The sequence below is a fragment of the Zea mays genome, chromosome 4 (assembly GCF_902167145.1).
Source record: "Zea mays cultivar B73 chromosome 4, Zm-B73-REFERENCE-NAM-5.0, whole genome shotgun sequence".
NCBI classification, from domain to species: Eukaryota; Viridiplantae; Streptophyta; class Magnoliopsida; order Poales; family Poaceae; genus Zea; species Zea mays.
In genome coordinates this window covers 193,868,174-193,891,396 of record NC_050099.1, presented here as the reverse complement: position 1 = coordinate 193,891,396, position 23,223 = coordinate 193,868,174, and the positions used below count along the sequence as shown (strand labels likewise).

The following is a 23,223-nucleotide window of genomic DNA, read 5'->3' as shown; positions in this document are numbered from 1 at the left end:
ATGTATGATTCTGTCCCTCCATTGTTTGTTCCCACGAAGTATTTGCGTGCATATACCAAGAAGTGCAGATCAGTTGCCTGTGGCTGTGGGCTGTGGCACACAAGAACCCTGTCCTAGAAATTAAAGGTTTCAGTAGATGTAGATGAGTAAGAAGTATAGGACCAACTGAGATTATCTAACAGATCAGTTCTCCTAGAGCACACACACGATGGTCCCAACCCCAACTCGTTCGATTTTTCAAGCACCTGTAGAGTGTAAGTAGGACCCATCCAGCAAATCTGATGTCTTTTTCCTGCCTACATCCTACCCAACACAAAGAACATGTATGATATTACGTATCTGCAGGAAAGCAAACGATTTGGGTTCAGATAATTTGTTGTGCAAAAGATACGCACATTACTGGGAGCGTGATACGACTTACCACATACTGGCGCGTAGAAGCAGAAACATGCTCTCTCCTGTTTGCAGCTTCTGCAACCATGGCAAGGGGACACTCCACAATTTTTCCTGAAAAATATAGGGTTTTGCCCAAACAACGGAAGTGTTGGGAGTTGGGAGACACACAAGAACACAAGTTCCAACTTCCATGAAGTGTATGCAGTGTTCATTCATCCATCTACATGGCTCGAGATGTAGAGTAGTATAGAAACACCCTTAATTAAAATTAGTTGATACCACCAGATACCGACGATTGTACACAACCAGATTCTCAAGGATCATTCACGGCCTCACCAGGCTCTTTCTCTCTCTCTACCACCGCAACACTAGAAGCTGAATCCTCAGTGGCCTCCAGCTCCATGCCGCCTCCATGTAACCGCGTTCGGAGCTGCGCTTTCCGCTCGCTTCTCCTCGCTCTCCACCTCGCTGCAAGACAATCAGACGCCTCCTTCCTTGGGCGGTCGCCCATGTCTACTAAACCCAAACCAGAAGCCAAGTTTCCATCGGCCTCCTGAACACCAGACGGCCTCCTCCTCGCGGACAGCACGAGAGGCCGGACCCAGCAAACAGCGAGGACGGCGTACACGGAGGAGGACACCCACACGCAGAGCGTCCACCTGAACCCGCGCGCCAGGCTCTTCGCCCACGGAAGCGCCGTCTGCACGACCACCTCTGCCCTGTACACCTGGGGCAGGCTCACCGTCGCGGCTCTCGGCTGCAGCAGCACTCTGATGGCCCCTGTTCTCCTGTGCCGGCCGTGCCCTTCCCTGTACTGCAGCACCCTGAGGCTGGCGGCCTGGGCCTCGCTGCGCATGCCCAGAGTGAGCGGCACGCACAGCAGCGCGGTCTGCGCCAGCCGGACTGGGCCGCTCTTGTAACGAAGCATGTGCGGCTGTGTCGCTGATGCCATGGTGACTCCACTTGCCGAGACCGCCTCTGCTTTTATCTGCGCGGAAGACGACCAGTTCAACTCCACCGCCGTGATCCGTCAGATGCACATGCACATGTGTTACCTGGAACATGCCAACCTCACGGTTGTGGTAGGAATCAGGAAGGAGCAACGCCATGGACACGCTGACGGAGTGACCCGCCGGCAGCACGGCGCCTCGCGCTCCACCGAGGAGCACCGCGGCGCTGGGCTGCGCCTCCGTGTAGTCGAAGAAGAGCTGCTGGCGCACGGTGACCGGGCCCTCGACGCAGCGCCGGACGAGAACGAAGCCCAGGAGCACGGACACGAGCAGCGCGGCCACGAGTGCGGCGAAGGTGCACGCCGCGGCGAGCAGGCCGCGCGCCACGCGCCGGAGGCTGGACGCGGCCGCCGCGGGGAGGGCGCGCAGCGCGCCCACGAGGGCTGCGACGGGGAAGACGAGGCCGAGGATGGCAGACGCCACGAGCTCCCCGAGGAACGCGAGCAGGCGCACGAGCCAGCCTGCCGGGACGGCGAGGAAGAGGAGGGCGTCGTCGTCGGAGTCGGACTCCCCGCCGGATGTGCCTCTTGGCCGGCCATCGCCGGAGTAACCGTGCTGCTGGTTCCCGGACACCTGGTGCGGCGTTGAGTACTCCATTAGATTAGTTAGAGTAGAGTGCATGGTGGGCTCGCTCGACATGGATGGCCATGGGCATGGGATCGAGGCGTTGCAGCAGCCTGTAGAGTGCAGTGCTGTGCTGCTGGAAGTTGAAGCGCTACACGTGGCAGCAGAAAAGACATGTGGCATGCTCCTGCTCAAGCCCTGAACCTTCTTCCGCCATGCAGATCGAGGCATCAGCCTTTGTCAGCATCTCTTCCTGTCCTGTCCTGTATGCCACACGAAACGGAATCCATCGGTCTGGTCTCTCTTCTCTTGAACTGATAACCACTTGACGTCATCCGAATAGACATATTCATCATTTGCCTTGGTGACATACTGAGATCAAGATTTATATATGTACGTACATCGGTATGGTGATGCTATGCTATACAGAGGGGAACTAGCATGTTAGATTAGAATTCTTAGTCATTTTCAGTTGGGCCGTGTAATGGGTATCGCCCATCTTCCCAGATGGGCCGTGTAATTCGTGCATCTGACGACGCCTCTTCCTCTCGGTCCGTCTGGGAAATCGATCACACTGACGCTGCCTTCGTCCAGGTGGAAAGAAGACAGATACTCCATCGGCAAACCAAGGCACCGGCAGATTAGAGCTAGGTGAATGGCAGGATGACCTACGGCCACAACAACACGCTCCGATGTGTCATCTGGCAACTCCCTGAGCAGTGCCTGCCATGCATCCTCGGACCGAGCCCATACTCGCTCCAGTGATTTGTACTCCGTGCCGCCGCCGCCTATGTCCCCAAATCTCTGAAGAACAGAAACAGAGAGTCATCGACTGCTCAAAAGAATAATAACGTTGGTATAATTTAACAAAAAAAAATCATAGTTCTATCAACCTTCTGCTTTGCTTGAAAGGCGTCTTCAATCTCAAGTTCTATCAACCTTTTCGTTTCCACGTAACGAGGCACGCAATCAGCACCTAAGCAATCTGCAGCTTCTTGGACCTGCGATTCATTCCATACGATCAGACAAAATAGGCTGAAAACAGGCAGAAGGAAAAAAAGGGGGACACAGTTTAAAGAACTCAATGTTCCAGTTCAGAAGATTATGGCCACCTCACATATGATAGTCGCGGCATCAACAGCTGCCACCTGCGGGCTGCAGACGATGCTGTCGACCTTCAAATCCAGGAGTAGTTCCGCAGTCTTCTGAGACTGAAAGCATTTGCCCGTACGTACGTAGATGAGCTCAGCTGTTGCGTTGGGAGCAAAATTATGACGCAGGAGCAGGAAAAATAAAGCGACGTGCCTGTATAGTCCCGAGCATGTTCAGCGGCGCATATCCCGTTCCACCCAAGCTAATCTGGAACCCAAAGCAATGGACAATTAACGGTGTACATCACTAAGATTAGGGATGCGTTTGTTTCTCCAGTTTTCATGCCAATTGCCAACCAAGACCAAGCTGGGCTGGGCTGTGGGCTGGACTGACGCGCTCAATTTTCAGATGGCAGTTTCAGGAATTACATACAGAATGGTATGCCAAACGAATCCGTTAGTGCTTCCTCATGATGGGAATAGGATACGAGCACGAACAAGTAAAAAAAAAAACCATACCTCAGAACTGCTTTGTGTAGCCCCTTGACAGGCCAGAATGATCCTCTTGCTCGTCTTTCTTCCCGCAGAACTTCCCCCAGCGACAGGAGAGTTTGGGGTCTGTACTACAAGATACAGTTTGGGGGCAGATTAATCCATGTTTTAATTGTTTGACCCTTCCATTTTCCCTGTATTGTCTGGTGAAATTTCTTTGATCTCCAAGTTGTTACCAAGCGGAAATGCTAACAGACCTGGTTAAGTGGTACATGCTGCTCCTTATGAGAATATTCATCTTTTTGAACGAAAATAATAATAATAATAATAATAACATAATCATGTAAATGGTTCCTGTTAATGTTTGCTAAGAATACCGGGAAGACACGATCATACGAGTCAGTCAGCGACGAGAACAAAGTTACACTCACCTGATTTAAGCGGTTAAGGCAGACGGTAGGAGGACCTCCCCCAGCCCGTGGGGTGAAGTCCAGCACACTAGCGCCACAGTTGCTCTGGAGCAGAATCCGAAAGTGCTCCGCGCCAAGCCCTAAACATCATGAACCGTGAGGAAAGCACGAAATCAGCTTCGATCACACTTAGACACGCAATGAACTCCGATCCCACGCTCGGATGCAGGATGCACCCCACCCAAAGAGGTGGCAACAAGTGCCTGGTTCACTGCATTGTGCGCGACCACGAGCACTGACTTGCCCCGGTGCGCCAAAATCCTCTCCCAGCAGCTCCGTGCGCGGTCCCACAGCTCCTGCACCGGGTAGTGGCCGTCGATGCTGAACTCGGCCGCGTTCTTCTGCCACTGCCGGTACAGAGGACCGTACCTCTCCCTCCCTTCGCGCTTCAGGAGTCCCTGGAGACCAGGATCACCGGACCGTTACTACAGGGCGTTTCCACGAGCACATGGCGAGCATCGCATCGAGGAAGTAACAAGCAGACGGAACTGGGCAGGCATTGCCAGTTTGCCACACACGAGCAGTCTGCCAGCACTGCACAAACTAAACAGTGACGAGAGAAAAAAGGAGGAGAGGAATTGAGACCTGGAAAGAGTAGAGATCGATCTCGCGGAGGTCGGGGTCCGGGATGAGGCCGTCGCCACGCCCACGCCCACGCCCCTGCCAGATGATCTCGGCGGTGCGGCGGGAGCGCGCCAGCGGGCTGGTGAAGCAGGCGTCGAAGGAGTCGGAGGCGAGCATCTGGCGGCAGGTCTCGGCCTGGGCCTCCCCCTTGGGCGTGAGCACGGAGGCGTCGGAGCTCCCCTGGATGCGGCCCTCGGCGTTCCACGTGCTCTGCCCGTGCCGCACCAGCACCACCCGCTTCGCCTCCTCCAGCGCGCGTACGCTCGAGCAGCAGATGCATGCGGAGGAGGGTCGAGGCCTACGCCCGGCCGCCGGCGACGGCAGCGGCGTGGGGGCGAGTTGGAGCATGGCCACTCGTGGTGCGGTCGACAGTGTGACTGTGTGAGGAGTGAGGAAGAAAAATGTGTGGCTTGCGACACCTGTGCTTCACGACAAGATTTTGGTCCTGTACTCCTTCCTGATCGTGCAGTCACAGTCAGGGGGCTATGGGCCGGACGCCCGTCGGTTGATTTGTGGTCCGACAGCCACAGGGCCGAGGCCCATAGCACACCGTTCTGATAGCACTACTCAAGACACTTGGAATGTAGATCTCAGAAATGCGCCATGTTGTTAGCTTAGGCAATGGAAAAAAATTTGTTGCAGCCGGGCTGCAAACCAGGCCGTTTGCAGCCTCTCACAAAAATGAGGATAGACCCCACCTGCAGGTCAATAATACAACAAAAACGTTATCTGGTGGACCTGCAGGTGGGGCCTATCCTCATTTTTGTGAGGGGCTGTAAACGGCCTGGTTTGCAGCCCGGCTGCAACAAATTTTTTTCCTAGGCAATGGTGAAGAAGAAGAACGAATACGCAATTCGTCTACATTGCTCGTGATCTCTTGTCCCTCTTGTTAGGATCTATACTGTCTAGGATCGATTCCTAAGTCCCTAGAATACCAATCTGTAATTGAAAGTAAAACCTTGATGACATGTAGATCTGATCTACTGTTCTACTCAGAGAAATGGGGAAACACACCTTGTTGCTGTTGCTATCTTCATACCGTTGCCCTGCAGAGAAGCAGCAGGCATCGGGATCCGAGCCGCTGTAGGTTGTCGCGTTTCCAAACACTCCGACGACTAGGCGATGGGGGCCTCTTGGGACTAGGGTTTTGGGGTGAGGAACTAGCGTTCGTCTTTCCTGCGACCCCTTAGTCCTATATTTATAGCGTCGTGTGCCTGGGGCTCCAACCGAGGTTAGCGTGGGCCCTCCCAATCAAGGGCCCATTTAAAGAGATAGATAGTTGGGTTTAGCCCAATCCGGTCACTGATGACCAGCTGTAGAGGACACACCCAACAATCTCCCCTTTGTTCTCTACATTCCTTATTCTCAACTTTTCTGGATTCCATCCCTTGACAAGTTTACACATAGAGACCAATGTGTGACAATGACCGATTAAGTATCATCGCACTCATTGACTACAACATGCTCGCCTGCTTCAGAACGGAAAAAGACTTTATTTGGTTGCAATCTGTAGCCCCTGTGATTCAAGATCATAGGCACTCCCTTAAACCCATGCCGGCTACGTGATATCTTAACACGTTGGGTGGAAGACCTTTTTGTGAGCGGATCCGCTAGCATCTGCTATGTTTTGTTATGCTCATCTTTTATGGTTTGATCTTGAATCTACTCCTTAACAACATAACACTAAAAGTCAATGAACTTGGCAGCGCCACATGACTTGTTGTTATAGGAGTACGGTACCGCTGGCTCATTATCGCAGTAAATTCTCAGTGGTCGCTCCAAGCTATCGACCACTCTTAATCCGGGTACAAATTTCTTTATCTTTATTGCCTGCCCATTTGCCTCATGCATGGTTACAAACTCAGCGTGCATTGTCGACGATGCTCTCGCTGTCTGTTTGCAACTTTTATAAGAAATAACTCCCCCATATATAGTAAATTTATACCTCGAAGTAGGGAACTAAATCTTCTGTTTGTTAGCATGAGGCCATTTTCGTACCTTGGAGGTACATTAGAGCCTTCTTATCTGCTTAACAGTGTTCTATGCCTGGGTTGATCTGATATCTCCCAAGCATCCCGGTAGTAAATTCTAAGTCAGGGCGAATATATATTTGAGCATACAAAATGCTTCTAATAGTAGAAGCATATGGTACTGACTTTATCTGATCTTTCTGAAACTGGATCTGGGGACACTGATGATTCCCAAACTTATCACCCTTGACTATTGGCGCAGGCGTGGCCTTACACTGATGCATACTGTACTTCTTTAGTACTTTTCTATGTATGACTTCTGTGAGAGTTCTAATACTCCATTATGTCTATTTCTGTGAAATTCTATTCTAGAACATAAGAGGCTTCTCCTATGTCTTTTATATCGAAGGTCGAGGAAAGAAAAACTTTCTGTTTCCGCCAGTAGATATTTATCGCTACTAGCTAAAAAATATGTCATCGACATACAAAACAAGGAAGATATACTTTCCTTAGACTTCGCATAAATGCAATTGTCTTCCTCGTTTTCCTCGAAACCAAAACTTTCTGATAGTCTGATCAGACTTGATGTACATCTGTCTGGATGAATGTTTTAATCCATAAATGGACCTCCCTAAGTGACATCCCTTGTTTTTTTACTGCTCGTGACAAAACCCTTTGGTTGTGCCATGAACACGTTTTCTGTTAACTCTCCATTTAGTGATGTTTCATTACATCCATCTCATGGAACTCTAGATCAAATGAGCCACTAGTGCCATAATGATCCGAAATTAATCTTTTGTTAGGACAAGTGAGAAGGTTTCATGGTAGTCAATGCCTTCTCACTGTATGAACGCCTTGGCCACATGTCCTTGTCTCTTTCTATATTCCCTTTGGAGTCACGCTTGGTCTTCTAGACCCACTAATTTGCGATTCTCATAGTTGTTTCATATGTAGTGGGATCACCTTCTGCATCGATGTCCTCACACATATAAATCTCATCGCTTTCTATGTCTACACTTGTGTAAACTCCATAATCATCAGGAATCGCAGATCGTCTAGACCTTTGAGACCTTCATAAACTTGTTTCTAGTTCTAGTTCGTTCAGGGGCTCATGCATTGGTGCATCACTTGGCGCGACACTACTACTGTCACGTGAACTCTCCTATGCAACTGACTTAGAAGAGCCAGATTGTGCAGAAGTTGAAGTGACTTGCTCTGTAGTAGTTGCACTTGGTGATACAATATTTGCAACAGGGGTTTCACCTCGAGTCGTTACAACCGTTGGTGGAACCACAGCGGGTATCGAGAAGTATGGTTCTTCAACCATCGGAATCGGGACATACATCCTCTTTTCCTGAAGGTCAACCTCTCTGAGTACCTTACTCCCCTTGATCATGTCATCTTCTAGGAAAATGGCATGTCTGGTTTCTATAAACTTGGTTTGTCTGCCTGGCCAGTAGAATCTGTAACCCTTCGATCTCTCAGGATAGCCAATAAAATGGCAGCTAGTGGTTCTCTCATCTAGCTTTTCCTGCCCAGGATTAAATATTCTAGCTTCTGCTAGACAACCCCATATGTGGAAGTAGTTGAGCGTGAGCTTTCTGCCAGTTCACAACTCATATGAAGTTTTAGCCACTGATTTGCTAGGAACTTTGTTGAGTAGTTGCAAAGCGGCCCTTAAACAATCTATGTGATTCGATCTGTATACTAGGGTTAGGTAATAAAACCCTAACCGTAGACAAAGATGAATTGTCGCTCTTGAGTTATGAGTATGGCCCAGACCCTGTGTCTCTTTACTGTAGCCAAACCTAAATCTTAGTGTTAGGGAGAAACCCCAATCCGAGAGCATCTACTTCTTTCTGTTCTATTCTAATCTCTCTGTTCTCGGTGATGAACAATGATAAAAAAAATGAGTTCATTCACATAGATCTGAGACCTTTTATGTGATCTCATAAAACCGAGCGGATTAGGAGATCTAGGGTTCTTAGGACGGCTCCGATACCATTGTTAGGATCTATACTGTCTAGGATCGATTCCTAAGTCCCTAGAATACCAATCTGTAATTGAAAGTAAAACCTTGATGACATGTAGATCTGATCTACTGTTCTACTCAGAGAAATGGGGAAACACACCTTGTTGCTGTTGCTATCTTCATACCGTTGCCCTGCAGAGAAGCAGCAGGCATCGGGATCCGAGCCGCTGTAGGTTGTCGCGTTTCCAAACACTCCGACGTCTAGGCGATGGGGGCCTCTTGGGACTAGGGTTTTGGGGTGAGGAACTAGCGTTCGTCTTTCCTGCGACCCCTTAGTCCTATATTTATAGCGTCGTGTGCCTGGGGGCTCCAACCGAGGTTAGCGTGGGCCCTCCCAATCAAGGGCCCATTTAAAGAGATAGATAGTTGGGTTTAGCCCAATCCGGTCACTGATGACCAGCTGTAGAGGACACACCCAACACCTCTCTGACTTGTCTCAAGTCCTATCCTATTTGGACTGTTATAGAAACTAGAATTGTGTTTTTTTAACAGTAAGGAGTTTCCCTCCATTTCATTATGAAATAGGAACAATGTTTGAAACATGACCAGCAAACCAAGATTTACAAGACCAAACTGCAAGCAACGGTAATCCCTCTCCTATCCAGAATCGTTTCTTAAGGGCTAGTTTGAGAACACCATTTTTTCGAGGGATTCCTATTTTCCCTACCAAAAGAAAATAAACTAATTTTCTTTGAAAAAATAAAAATATTTTGGGAAAATGGTGTCTCAAACTAGCCCTAAAGGGAAAACACCCTAAACAGCAAGGTAACACCAGCTAAGTCTTTTTACAGAAACATTCCTACCGGTTAGGCTGTCTCCAGCAACGTCCCCTAAACTTCATCCTCTAAAAGAATATTCCCTGTCCTTTACAGTATACTCTAAAAGATTTCGTCCCCTAAATCTTTCCCGTCTCCAACAACGTCCTCTAAAATACATCCTCTATATCTCATCTGTTTTAATATATCAACTTAATTAATCAAATATATTATTTTATAAACAAAAAATACTAATTAAATAAAGTTTTGACTTCAATATGTCAGCATAAAGTACCAGAAGTGAATTAACAATTAATAAATAAATGGACAAACAAAACAGGAACAAAAGCTGGTACTAGACGTCGGCTGACCATTTCATCAAACATGTATCATGCGTCGTCCAGCATTTGGCACAGATCACTGTTGGCGGCCTAGCTACTCGCACACACGGTGGACACCACATCGCTGCATTTGTCCACATCGTTGCATTCGCAAGCTACTCCACCAGGCTGTCATAGTGGGCCTTCCCCGGCAACAATGGTGGCCTCCCATGTTGGCTCGAGCACGCTGATGCGGATGTCACAGCCGAGGCTACTACCTGCGCTGTCGCAGCGTCGAAGCTCTGCCCCCATGGCCATGGCGTTGAGGGCTTTCATCCCCGCTTGTTGGTCCTCGAGCTGCACCACCGTGGCGTGGAAGCTCCGCCCCCGACAGCCATAGCACGGTGGTGGATGGGTAACTGTCGTAGCACTGCTGGCGACTTGTACGAAAATATCGAGCACGCACATGGATAGAGGATGGAGAGAGAAACGCCACATTTAGCGATCGCCGGACAGACGCTATGTTTTAGCGGATGTTTTACCGATCCTTGTTGGACGCGTAGCGAACGATTGGAAACGCTAAATATAGGGTACCGGATGCTTTACAGGGTATTGTTGGAGGCAGCCTTACAAGCAACCACACACCACTGAGTTCAGGCCGTCAAAAGCAGCTTACGACCAGGTGGAAAAGCTTCTATATGCTGGCAAACCAGCTCCATCGTTTTGCGCCTTTATTTTCATAATGCGACGATCGACAAGAGACCAGCCAAAAGAGCGGTTGAAAACATCTTCATCAATTCTTCTGATTAGCTTCCTTCCTTACTCCAGCGTCTTTCTTGATGTCTCTTTCTGATTCAAAGCCCACGAGTCCAACCAAAAACAGCAGAGAATGAAGATGTGAGTAAGTAACACATACAATTCTTCTGATTTTTTATAAATTGTCTCGCTTCCTTGATGGAGGTGTATGAGAAGTCATGATCCATTGACAGATGGGTAATATGACTTGTCGGTAAAGATGTACAACCTCCGCAGAGTGTAAAACTGCTATATTAACCGTGCTCACGGTCATGAGTGGCTCGGACGCTCGCATGATTAATTTATAGAATTAAATTCAATTTGTCATTTGCATCGCATTGGGATTTATTATTATTTTGATCTACTATTACTTTGGTTTGGTATTTACTTACATTTAATAACTGCTAATAAAATTTGACCAACTTATAAAAGCAATGCTCAGCTTTAACTCTTATTTATTAATCAGTCTTACACTTCACATGAGCTCCTACATTTGGTGAGTTTATGCATATTATTTCCCACAACTTGTTGAGCTATGATCTTTTGTGAGCTCACACTTGCGATATGTAAACCCCCCACAGGTGAAGAGTAGGTGGTCAAAGATGAGCCGCCCTACAATGAAGCATACGAGTTGATCTAGGTGACGTCTCTCAGTCAGCTTTGTGGCGCCAGGAAATAATATTTAGTTCGCTTTATTTTTATAATTTATTTTTGTAAGACTTACGCTATATATGTAATAATGACATTTATGTTATATGTGACATTTATCTCTATACACTTTGTCATTATATATGATGTTCTTTCTTGGCGCATATATGAAATGCACCTGACTTTATTTCTTTAAATCCGGATGTGACAGAAGACAATGCGAAATGGAGAGGGAAACGGGAGCCAACCAAGTCACATGGAAACGGGAGAGGACTTACCCGACTCGCGCGGTGCGCCGGAATCTTCTAGACGAGGGTTAGTATGGGTTGTCTGGCTTCCTCGTCTAGCCGGCCTTATATCGATGCCAGATGTCCACCCTCTCCATCTACGAGGACTCGGATCTTGGGCCCATTCCTGTAGAGAAAAAGGTGAACCGGGCTGAGAACCGCCCTGGCCAACCGTGCCGCGCCGTGCCCTAGGGAGGGCCAACCACTCGAGCATGGGCTGAATTTTGCCTTCTCCGAGGAAGACGAGAGCAGACACCATGGGGATGACGAGGTGGTGGGGCAGCAATGGGGAGGTTGGACGGGCGAGGAAGAACCAGGGACATGTTTCAATACTACCTCTCGTTGGGTTGGGATGTGATATGAACTCTGTTGTTTTTTCTTTGACAACATTGATATGAACTCCGTTGTTAACTTATTATTATACACATGATTGTATCACGGCGTCGATCCTGCAACTCGATCCAAAAAATCTCTCTCTCTCTCAACAAGATATGACCATTTCCCTGCCGACTCTTTGTTGTTTAAAAAAAAAGAAACTAATTCCCTGCCGACTTCTTTCTAGCTAGGAGCACGTTAAGACAAGAGCCCGTGAAACGTGAGGGCAGAAAGCGCCAGAAGCCAGGCCATAGAATAGAGGCCGCAGAATGCACAGGCACAGATAAAGAGGACCAGAACCTCCCAAAAACATCCCATCCCATATTCACATTCGTCTACGCGTGTCTTTGGCACTATCATGCAAGGCCCTAGAGGCTACAACATTACCGATCTCTATCTACTTTGACATGTAATACCTTCGTTCTCAGTTTATTTTTCAACTAATAAAACATGATAAATAAAAAAGATTCGTTAGTTTATTTTTCAACTAAAACGGTGACAAATAAAAAGGAACGGAGAAGTACAGTAAATTGAAATTCACTATGTTGAAGACAACGAACGTAGTACGCAGAATATGCACATGCACTGATAGAGACGGCAAATCCGAACAAGTTCATTCATTCCTGGACCATTCGCCGCAAATCCGACGATGTCTTCTTCGCCTACGTCCATTCACACGAGAAACCGACATCTCCTCTGCTTCTCTTCAAGTCCTAACCAGCACTAGTGCTGAGAATTGGGTAGGATCGGGCCGGTCCGTCGCAAGCTCATTGTATTTGGGATTAAACGGGTTTAGATCTAAAAGGTTCAAAAAAAAATTTTAGGTCATATCGTGCTAGCTCAAAGAGTAGAAACAACGGTCTATTCGTTTCTAAAACACGCCGTGTCTTTATTGGACCATGTCGACCCAAATCCGACCCATATGTTTGAACCATACAAAATTCAAATATTAACCATATAAAGTACATATCGTACTAAACTAAATATATTAAATAATGTGAGTATCATTTGACAAAATAAAATTCAAATATTACAATCATATAAAGTCTATAACTTAAAAATTAAAAAAAATAAATAATATTGGTTTAATTGGACCGTGTTGGCCTAAACCCGCCCCACGCGTGCGGGCAGTGGCAGACCTACAGGGTATGCCGGGTATGCACCGGCATACCCTGTAAAACCAGCGAGTATATATATACTGTATATGTAAAAACTAAAAGGAAAAAAAAATAGTGCATTAGACAGTATGGCGTCATGATAGGAGGCCCATTAGGCGATTAAGATGCGGCACGAGCGGCAATATAGTGCATTGGATGTTTCATTTTTCTGACTCGTAGTGCCCGGTAGACTGCAGTCCACCGCCGTTTCAGTTTCCTAGTGGCATGGACGTTTCATTTTTCTAATCTAATCTTGATCGGAGAGAACGGAGCCCTGGCCATAGTGTTGGGTCGCAGTCTGCCGCCACCCTGCTCTAAATCGAAGGTTCGCTTCTCATGTCTCATCTATGGTATATATATTAGATTGTCAGATATAATCACGGTCTCTCGAAGGTTCGTCGTCTGGATCTATCGTCATACTATATATTGTTTTACCGAATTATATATAATTTTTTGCATCGCATACTCTATGGTCAAATTCTAGGTCCGCCACTGCGTGCGGGTCATGCTAGGGGCGCTAGAAAACCCGACCTAGGCCTGCCTTTAGACTATACCAGTCTAACTCATATTATTTCGTTCCGGACTATGTTATAGCCTCCTGTTTTTAGTCCATGCTCGTGCTTAAAAAAAAGCCCCCATGCATGCATAAATCTAACGGCGCGCCTCCTATAGGCTATAGCACTGCCGCATGAGAAGATAGCGCCCGCTGCAATGAACCGCGCTTCTTGGTTGCTCCTTGTTCTGGTGCAGCTCTCTTGCTTGCACTGCTACTCAGCCACCCACCATGGCGGCGGCCGGAAGCACGGACGCCCACTACTACCCGCGCCCGCCAACGTCGTCGTCGGCTCCGTTGTCGTCGTCCACTCCGGCAGCTCCGAGGCTACCACCACCGCCGTTTCTTCAGGTGCGCATGCAACTATTGTGCTGCTTCCACCGTGGTGTTTATTTTGGGCCTCGATTGTGTGCCTGCCTGCTTCGACCGTGTACCTAGCTAACACAGTCTCAGGCACCCTGGTCGGGGTCCGGTGCCACGACGGGAACGGCCGGACGGTGTTCCGGAAGGACGGCGTCGTGACGGACCGCAGCGGCAGGTTCCGCGTGCACCTCGCGCACGGGCCAAGCAGCTCAAGCAGCAGCAGCAGCCACCAGCTCCGGTCCGTCACGTCCTGCTCGGTGGCGGTGCACCTCCCGCAGGCGTCGCCGCCGTGCGTCGCCACCGCCAGCTCCGCTCGCGGGCTCCACCTCGTCGCCCACCACAACAAGCACGACCACGGCGGCGGCACTCGCGTCTTCTCCGCCGGCGCCTTCTCCGTCCGCCCGGAGCTCTGCAGCAACAAGGGCCTGTTCTTCCCGCCGGTCCCGCTCGTGCCGGAGCCACCCAACGTCGGCGGCGTGCCCATCCCGCCCAACCCGGTCACGCCAGCCCCGCCGTCCCTCGTGCCGCCGCTCCTGCCTACCCCGTCTCCGCCGTCCGTCCTGCCACCGCTTGTCCCACAGCCACCGCCGTCGTCGGTAATACCGCCGTTGTTGCCGTTGGTTAAGCCGCCGCCGCCGCCACCGCCGCCCCAGCTTCTTCCACCCCTGGTGCCGGTTCTTCCTCCGGGGGTGCCTGGCGTACCGCCGGCCTCCGCTTCAACGAATCGCCGCCCCGTGAACGTGAATCATCCCTGAGAAAAAAACTTGGAGCTGTACTGTGTTGTCTTTTACATTTACACGCACGTACGTACGAACTGCCGTCAGCTGTAATTTTCTTGTTCGTCAATCTGAGCTGTAATTTTCTACTCTACCAAAAATGAAACTATTCACTATATAAAGCACTAATTTCCATCGTCGCTCTACATCGTCCTTTATCTCCTGTCGTTCACCTCTCATCGCCCTCGGGTTTTTTAAGTTGGTGCCCTCAGTTTTGGTGGTGTGTTCACTTATACCCTTAGTCGTGTTTTTTTGCTCAGCTGTGCTCTTCTGTTCTATAACACTGGAAGGACACAGCTGAGCAAAAAACACGACTAAGGGTATAAGTGAGCACACCACCAAAACTGAGGGCACCCACTTAAAACACCCTCCCATATTTAAATGGTAAAAAACTAAAATTATATATAAATAAAGATTTGAATCATGGTTGTTGACTTTAAACTCACATTCTCACTTATTTAGTCAACAAAATACATATACAAACACTTTGCTAGTAATATTAAAGCGAGAACGCAATGGATAATTAATTAAGCTCCCTCTATGGATAATAAATTGGCAAGGGATGATTTAGCCTCCCGCTAATGATGGGATTACCACTGGTAGAGTGAATCTTCGTTAGGTCCGTTTGGAACAATTTTTCTTTAGGTCCGTTTGCAACAGTTTTTCTGGAGCAGGCTACTAAGAAGCGTCTGACAGAAGCCAATTCTAATGGCTGGAATAACCAGAATGGAAATTTCGGTGCAAAGATTGAGCCACAATTAACACAAATGTGCCATACTGACTCTCCTAACATCCAAACACCTGCAACAAAAGCTAGTAGTAGTGCAATATCAACTCCAAGACTCGTTGGATGGGTTACCCCGTATTGTTGAGTATAGATTCTTGATATAACAAAAGCAAGATATCCATGTTCAAAAATAGCTCGATCTCTCAAACAACTAACAAGCTGCTGCATGTGGATCCTGATCTTGGTCTACGTTGACTGTCCAAATTGATGAAATCAACGTGTAGATGGTTTTTTTTTTCAGATCAAGGATGTCAATCAAGGGGCCTAAGAAAGATGCTCTTCGAAAAACATCGAAACATATGAAAACACTGAAGGTGAGCAAAGCCAAAGGTACGGAAACCAAAGCTTCGGCGTTGTCGAAGATGACTTCGTAGAAGACATGTGTGACACGTGTGCAGCAAAATGATACTCCCTTCGTTTCAAAATAGTGTTTCTTTTAGCACTTGATTTTTATGTCCATATTTAAATACATGATGTTGAACACACACACATATATATATATATATATATATATATATATATATATATATATATACACACTAGGTATGTGCCCGTGCGTTGCGACGGCGTATAAATTATTCGATAACTGTTAGTGCATAACGATCACATGAAAACGAACAACATATATATCATCAACCTCAATATCTCACTAATTCACACTAATAACATGAAATGTGTGTGCAACTCAAAATAGGGATAATTTGTTTCCTAATATGCCACCAATATTTACAGCTGACAATGGCGTCCTCTGAACCAAAAAAAAGTTAGCATTTGTCGGCGTTTCGAGACCGAGGGGTCCCTGGGCCGACGAGTGAAATGTCGCCGCGTGCCCCAGCCCAGATGGGTCGGAGCGAGATGGAGCGCGAAGGGGGGAAAAAGGCAGCCGGAGCGAGAGAGAGAGGTGAAAATCCCGCGGCCTTCGTGTTTGTCCCGCGCCCAGGTCGGGTGCGCTTGCAGTAGGGGGTTACAAGCGTCCACGTGAGAGGGGGAGCGAGCGGCCTCACGCGAGCGCCTGTCCCGTCCTCTTCCCCGCGCGGCCAACCTTCTGTAAGAGGGCCCTGGTCCTTCCTTTTATAGGCGCAAGGAGAGGATCCAGGTGTACAATGGGGGGTAGCAGAGTGCTAACGTGTCTAGCGGAGGAGAGCTAGCGCCCTAAGTACATGCCATCGTGGCAGCCGGAGAGGTTTTGGCACCCGGTTCGTGTGGTGTCGTGGCCGTCGGAGGAGCGTTGGAGCCTGGTGGAAGGACAGCTGTCGGGGCTGTCGAGTCCTTGCTGACGTCCTCTTGCTTCCGTAAGGGGGCAGAGAGCCGCCGTCGTCATAGAGCGTGCGGGGTGCCATCATTACTTGTCTGGCGGAGCGAGCCAGATGGGACACCGGTCTTGTTCCCCGTAGCCTGAGTTAGCTTGGGGCAGGGTAATGATGGCGCCTCCTGTTGACGTGGTCGGTCCGCGCCCTAGGTTGGGCGATGTGGAGGCTCCTCCGAGGTCGAGATCGAGTCTGTCTTCCGTGGCCGAGGTCGAGTCCGAGCCCCTGGGTCGTCGGGCGAGGCGGAGACCATCGGCTGAAGCCAGGGCTGAGTCCGAGCCCTAGGGTCGGGCGAAGCGGAGTTCGTCGTTTTCCGGGGCTGAGCCCGAGTCCGAGCCCTGGGGTCGAGCGGATCGGAGTTCGCCGTCTTCCGGGGCTGAGCCCAAGTCCGAGCCCTAGGGTCGGGCGGATCGGAGTTCGCCGTCTTCCGGGGCTGAGCCCAAGTCCGAGCCCTGGGGTCAGGCGGATCGGAGTTCGCCGTCTTCCGGGGCTGAGCCCAAGTCCGAGCCCTGGGTCGGGCGGAGCGGAGTTCGCCGTCTTCCGGGGCTGAGCCCGAGTCCGAGCCCTGGGTCGGGCGGAGCGGAGTTCGCCGTCTTTCGGGGCTGAGCCCGAGTCCGAGCCCTGGGTCGGGCGGAGCGGAGTTTCCTATGGTGCCTGAGGCCGGGCCTGACTGCCTGTCAGCCTCACTCTGTCGAGTGGCACAGCAGTCGGAGCGGCGCAGGCGGTGCTGTCCTTCTGTCAGGCCGGTCAGTGGAGCGGCGTAGTGACTGCGGTCACTTCGGCTCTGTCGACTGGAGGACGTGCGTCAGGATAAAGGTGTCAGGCCGCCTTTGCATTAAATGCCCCTGCGATTTGGTCGGTTGACGTGGCGATTTGGCCAGGGTTGCTTCTTGGCGAAGACTGGGCCTCGGGCGAGCCGGAAGTATGTTCGTCGCTGGAGGGGGGCCTCGGGCGAGACGAAGATCCTCCGGGGTCGGCTGCCCTTGCCCGAGGCTAGGCTCGGGCGAGGCGTGATCGAGTCCCTCGAATGGACCGATCCCTGACTTAGTCGCACCCATCAGGCCTTTGCAGCTTTGTGCTGATGGGGGTTACCAGCTGAGAATTAGGAGTCTTGAGGGTACCCCTAATTATGGTCCCCGACAGTAGCCCCCGAGCCTCGAAGGGAGTGTTAACGCTCGCTTGGAGGCTTTTGTCGCACTTTTTTGCAAGGGGACCAGCCTTTCTCGGTTGCGTTTTGTTCCGGTGGGTGCGCGCGAGCGCACCCGCCGGGTGTAGCCCCCGAGGCCTCGGAGGAGTGGTTTGACTCCTCCGAGGTCTTAATGCCTCGCGCAATGCTTCGGCTGGTCTGGTTGTTCCCTCATGCGAGCTGGCCGTAGCCCGGGTGCACGGTCGGGTCCCAAGTTCTCGGGCTGGTATGTTGACGCTGTCAACGGTTTGGCCGGAGCCAGGTTTGCGAGAGCAGCCCCCGAGCCTCTGCACAGGGCGAGAGGACGGTCAGGGACAGACTCGACTTTTTTTACATACGCCCCTGCGTCGCCTTTCCGCAAGGAGGAGGAGGGGGGGGGGGGGGAAAGCGCCATGTTGCCCTCGGAGGGCGCCGAACATGGTGTCTCCGGTGAGCTGTTGGCGGGTAATCCGAGTGGACGCCCGTGCCCCATTTGTTAGGGGTTGGCTAGAGGCCCGGAGGCGCGCCCAAAAGTACCTGCGGGTGATCTGCCGGACCCGGTCCCCTGTCGACGGGGTCCGAGGGCTCGATGCCTCCCTCTGATGGGATTCCGTTACAAGATCGTTCCCGCTGGTCTCGGAAATATCCTAGGGTACCTCGGGAGCATAGCCCGAGCCTTGGTTATGTATCGAACGTACCCATGGTCATCCCTCGCTCCGTGTCTGAGGCGGCTGTGAACCCTTCGAGGGCCAGCCTACGAACCCCTGATCAGTAGTGGGCGCGGAGCCCGAGTAGCCTGAGGCGGCCGTTGAACCCTTCCGAGGGGCCGACCTTTGAACCTTTGACCAGTAGTGGGTGTGGAGCCCACGCGCTCTGAGGCGGCTGTTAAACCCCTCCGAGGGGCCAGCCTTTGAACCTCTGATCAGTAGGGAGGCTCGGAGCCTGTTTCCTTCACGGAGAAGGATCCTTTTCGGGGTATCCCCCTTTCCCGGTCCCTGTTGTAAGAGAGAGAAAGAGGAAAAGGAAAAGTATACGAAATCGAATGACGTGGCGTACCTTTTTTGACGCGGTCATCATGGCGAAGGCGAAGCGTCGCTCACTTCCCCTGCCAGAGGCGCCGCCTGTCCCGCCGCGGAGTTAATGCGACGGGGCGAGTAGTTCGCGGGGCGGCCGTTGCGCGTGCGCGAGCCGTTCGAGGAACGGAACACGGGCGCGCCGTCTTCACGCTGTGAGAGAGGGTTCTCTCACTGCCCCAGGATGGGACGTAGGCTTGGCTGACGACGTGACCGCTGCTCCCGCCTGCCTGCCACCGCCATTACTGCCGGCCCATTTTTGGCCGTATTGACCGTCGCACCTGGCTGGCACTGCTGGGTCGTACGCAGGGTTGCCTCGAGTCGCGGTACTGGTTCCACAGTCGAGGAGGCGTGGCAGTGGTGCGAGTGGCGGTGCAGTTGCTTGCACGTAGCAACCGGCGCGCCGGTTGCGTGACGCGTGGGCGTGGGCCCCCATGCTGGGCGTGTTGGAAGCCGGAGAGATGCGCCCACTTGGCGCGGTTGCATGCCGCCTGCATGGCTGCCCGCCCTTTCGCCCGCTGGTCTGGGCGAAGGTGGAGGAATGCCCGTAACCGCTGGGCGGTTGCATGCACCACGCGCGGCGGTTTGGCTTCTTCTGCTCTGGGCCAGCTTGCATGACGCGTGGGACCCAGCCCCCGTGCCGTAGGGGGAGGACCTTGGAGCGTGTTGGAGAAGACTCAGCCCACGACGGCTGGGACGCAAGTAGGGAGAGTCGCCTTTAAAAGAAGGGCGGCCCCCTTGAAAGGCGACCATGTCTTCGCGCTCCCTTATGCGTCATGTCTTTTCTCCTTCCGAGCCCCCGGATGGGGGGCACCCGCAATCCTTCCGCCTTGTCGTTAGAGGAACGCAACTCCGTGGGAGTTGGTACCTTTCAGCCATCGTTCGGCTTCAAGGATTTTCATCACGCGGCCCGGCTGCACCCCCTCGCCGGTGGTCACCCAAGACGGTGACCACCAGCCCCTGGGTGGGGAGAAGCAAGCCGGGTTGCGATCTTGGTCCGCCCTCAGCTTCAAGGATGTTCATCATCCTCGCTGGGGCGGAGGCCGAGCTGAGCCGGAGCTCTACCTCCCGCGTGGGTTCGTGGGTCAGCCTCTCCTTCAGCATTCAAGGGAGAGGGCGCTCACTGGCCCTGCGAGCGGGGCGGACTTTGATAACGCGGGGCTGGTCGACGGCGGGCGTCGTCAGCTTCAGCGCGTTGGGCTCGCCGGCTTGGCTCCCGGCGCCCCCTTCTGCCGCAAGGGCGGTTGTCGCGCCGTGCGCACGGGAGGACCGCCCAAGACGTCGCGCGCTGCCAGGGCGGCGTTCGTGTTCTGGGGCGGTCCTGCCTTTGCACCGGTATGGCGCCCCCGTGCGGAGGTCGGTGCTCCGCTCGTCCGGGAGGATCCGAGTGGGGATCTGCCGGTGGGCTGACGGCCCCTGTCATCGGTGCCGAGGCGGAGGCGGCTCGAGAAGTCCCCGTCGCCGACGGGATCTCCGCCACCATCCGCGCTTCGGGCCTCCGACTCTTTGTACTTGTCCTCGCCGCTCGAGCGTCGGCGTGGGCGAGGGCAAGGTTGCAGCGGCGTTCGCCCTGAGGCCATCGCTGCTGCTGCAGAGGTCGCCGGCGAGTCGCCCGGAACTTGTCGCCCCGTAGGCTCCCCGGTGTGGAGGTTGTTCATACCCGCGGGGACGGAACCGGAGTTCCATTTGTGATGGCACCTTGAATGCCGGTCTTCTGCTCATTGTGGCTGTTGGGGCCTGAACGTGTATGTATTTTTGGCGGAGCCGTGTTTTTTCCTCATTTTCGAGCACTAAGACTCGCCTGTTGGTTATCTGAACCGCTTCACCAAGCGTGAGTTGCCCCGTGCAAAGGTGACGAGTGAGGTATCCGTATCCCGGAGGAGTAGGAGTCCCTCGGCTCGGTCGGCCTTGCTATACGAGGCTTCTCTTGCTTAGTTAAAGGAACCCCTCGGCCGCTCTTTGATGAGCCAAAGCCAGGGGTAGCGGTGTCAGCACGGACAGAGGCAGAGTTGGCTCGAAAAGAAGACTTGCTCGGCCGGAGTCTGGCTAGGTCATCCGTTAGCGGGACCGACGCCGGAGTTGATCTGCCGAGGCCTCGGGCCGGGCTGATGTCTTCGGGGGACAGCTGGCCGAGGCCTCGGGGTGACCAGCTGAGCCGCCTGCTCGAGCCAGATTCTTGGAGAAGACCCTGGCGGCGATGGCCCGGACGTGATGATGATGTCGTCCTTCAGAGTGGAGATCCTCGGACCGTGTCGCCGTCTGAGGCTAGGTCGGACCTCGCCGAAGGTGTGGTCGACGCCGAGGGTGCCGCTGCTCCCTTCAACTGTCAAGATCCGAGCCTGCAGGATCGGATTATCTTGTAGTGTGTGTTTTCTGCGGCCGCCGAGGCCCAAACACACCCTCGCCGTGTTGTAAAGCTGCGCTTCTTTTCCTCTTGTTTCGAATATCTGGACTTTTTCGTCGGTAACAGGATTGTCTCTGCGAACGAGAGTTGCTTTTCACGGAAGGTGATGAGTGAGGTATCCGTATCCCGGAGGCGTAGGAATCCCTCGGCTCAGTCGGCCTTGCCGCTTACGCGCGCTCTTGCCCGTCCATGGGGTTCTGTCTCCGACGCAGTCGAGAAGACCCGAAGAATCGCTTCGGCAGAGGAGCTTTCGAGCGTGAAGACTTGTTCGGTCCACGGAATCACCTATCCGAACGCGAGTTACTTATCGCAGAAGGTGATGAGTGAGGTATCCGTATCCGTAGGAGTCCCTCGGCTCGGTCAGCCTTGGCTGCTTATGTGTACTCCGTCGTTTTCAGGATCCACTTTCGAAGTAGTCGAAAAGCACGAAAGACATTCTGACAGAAAGGATCTTTTTTCGAGGAAAATTTCGATGCAGAGGGGGTTCCCCCCTTTTAGCCCCCGAGGGAGGGTCGGGCTTTGCCGAGGCAAGGCTGACCCTTCCTTGATGACTAAACTTTGCGTGGGAGCGAGGTATATGAACAACTTGAAAGCATCTTAAGGGTAGAAACGACATAGCTGTTGGATGTTCCAAGCGTTGCTATAGACCTCGCCTTGACTGTTGGCCAGCTTGTACGTTCCGGGCTTCAGAACTTTGGCGATGATGAACAGCCCTTCCCAGGGGTGCGTGTAGCCCCCGGGTGCCTTCTGCAAGGGGCCGACGAGGTCCAGACCCCACACAGAAAAAGGCCAGGTGATGGGTACCGTCTGCAGAGCTTGAGCGGGCAGGTGGGTCTGCCTCGCGTAGAACTGACACCCTTCGCAGGTGCGGACAATTCTTGTGGCGTCGGCCACCGCCGTCGGTCAGTAGAAACCTTGTCGGAAGGCATTTCCAACAAGGGCTCGAGGTGCTGCGTGATGGCCGCAAGCCCCCGAGTGTATCTCTTGTAGGAGCTCCTGACCTTCGGCAATGGAAATGCATCGCTGGAGGATGCCTGAGGGGCTGCGGTGGTAGAGCTCCTTCCCATCCCCCAGCAAGACGAACGACTTGGCGCGTCACGCCAACCGCCGAGCTTCGGCTCGGTCGATGGGTAGCTCTCCTCGGTGGAGATATCGCAGGTACGGGGTCTGCCAGTTTCGATTAGGCGTGACCCCGCTTCGCTCCTCCTCGACGCGCAGTGCCTCACCCTCGGGGGCCGAGGGTACCTCGGGCTGAACCGAGGGTGACTCGGGCCGAGCTGAGGGTGCCTCGGGCCGAGCCGAGGGTGCCTCGGACTGAGCCGAGGGTACCTCGGGCTGGGCCGAGGGTGCCTCGGGCTCGGGCGTGTCGTCGATCTTGACGGAGGGTTGATGCAGGTCTCGGGAGAAGACGTCCGGGGGAACCGTTGTTCGCCCCGAGGCTATTTTAGCCAGCTCGTCCGCAGTCTCGTTGTAGCGCCGGGCGATGTGGTTGAGCTCGAGCCCGTAGAACTTGTCTTCCAGGCGCCGAACCTCATCGCAGTAGGCCTCCATCTTCGGGTCGCGGCAGTGGGAGTTCTTCATGACTTGGTCGATGACGAGCTGCGAGTCACCGCGAGCGTCGAGGCATCGGACCCCTAGCTCGATGGCGATTCGCAACCTGTTGACCAGAGCCTCGTACTCAGCCACATTGTTGGACGCCAGGAAATTGAGGCGTAGCACGTAGCGTAGGTGCTTCACGAGGGGCGAGATGAAGAGTAGGCCTGCGCCAGCTCCTGTCTTCATCAGCGACCCGTCGAAGAACATGGTCCA

The 23,223-nt window shown here is 52.5% G+C and overlaps 2 protein-coding genes and 1 long non-coding RNA gene across 5 annotated transcripts; 1 reads left to right on the top strand and 2 right to left on the bottom strand.

Moving 5' to 3' along the window:
• Positions 1-582: 582 nt before the first annotated feature.
• LOC100274536 (uncharacterized) lies at positions 583-5,070 on the bottom strand. 3 transcript variants are annotated; one of them, XM_035966785.1, is made up of 9 exons: positions 4,609-5,070; positions 4,205-4,421; positions 3,985-4,103; positions 3,581-3,679; positions 3,276-3,329; positions 3,083-3,181; positions 2,864-2,971; positions 1,452-2,774; positions 583-1,384 (listed from the first exon to the last, which is right to left on the bottom strand). In XM_035966785.1, exons 1-8 carry the CDS (start codon positions 4,993-4,995, stop codon positions 2,439-2,441), a joined length of 1,419 nt encoding a protein of 472 aa, XP_035822678.1. In that variant the 5' UTR covers positions 4,996-5,070; the 3' UTR covers positions 583-1,384; positions 1,452-2,438. The 3 variants fall into 3 exon arrangements, with proteins under 3 accessions (XP_035822678.1, XP_035822679.1, NP_001307049.1); NM_001320120.1 differs by lacking the exon at positions 583-1,384 and having other exon boundaries at positions 2,362-2,774; positions 4,609-5,051; XM_035966786.1 differs by lacking the exons at positions 2,864-2,971; positions 3,083-3,181; positions 3,276-3,329; ... (2 more) ...; positions 4,205-4,421; positions 4,609-5,070 and having other exon boundaries at positions 1,452-2,625.
• A 4,673-nt stretch (positions 5,071-9,743) lies between these two features.
• On the bottom strand, positions 9,744-11,785 carry LOC103654342 (uncharacterized). The gene is made up of 2 exons (XR_566033.4): positions 11,446-11,785; positions 9,744-10,573 (listed from the first exon to the last, which is right to left on the bottom strand). It is a non-coding gene; the product is annotated as an uncharacterized lncRNA (long non-coding RNA).
• A 1,753-nt stretch (positions 11,786-13,538) lies between these two features.
• LOC100278630 (Pollen Ole e 1 allergen and extensin family protein) lies at positions 13,539-14,796 on the top strand. Its single transcript, NM_001151844.1, has 2 exons — positions 13,539-13,890; positions 13,993-14,796. The coding sequence occupies exons 1-2, from the start codon at positions 13,698-13,700 to the stop codon at positions 14,655-14,657; spliced, it is 858 nt and encodes a 285-aa protein (NP_001145316.1). The 5' UTR covers positions 13,539-13,697; the 3' UTR covers positions 14,658-14,796.
• Positions 14,797-23,223: the final 8,427 nt, after the last annotated feature.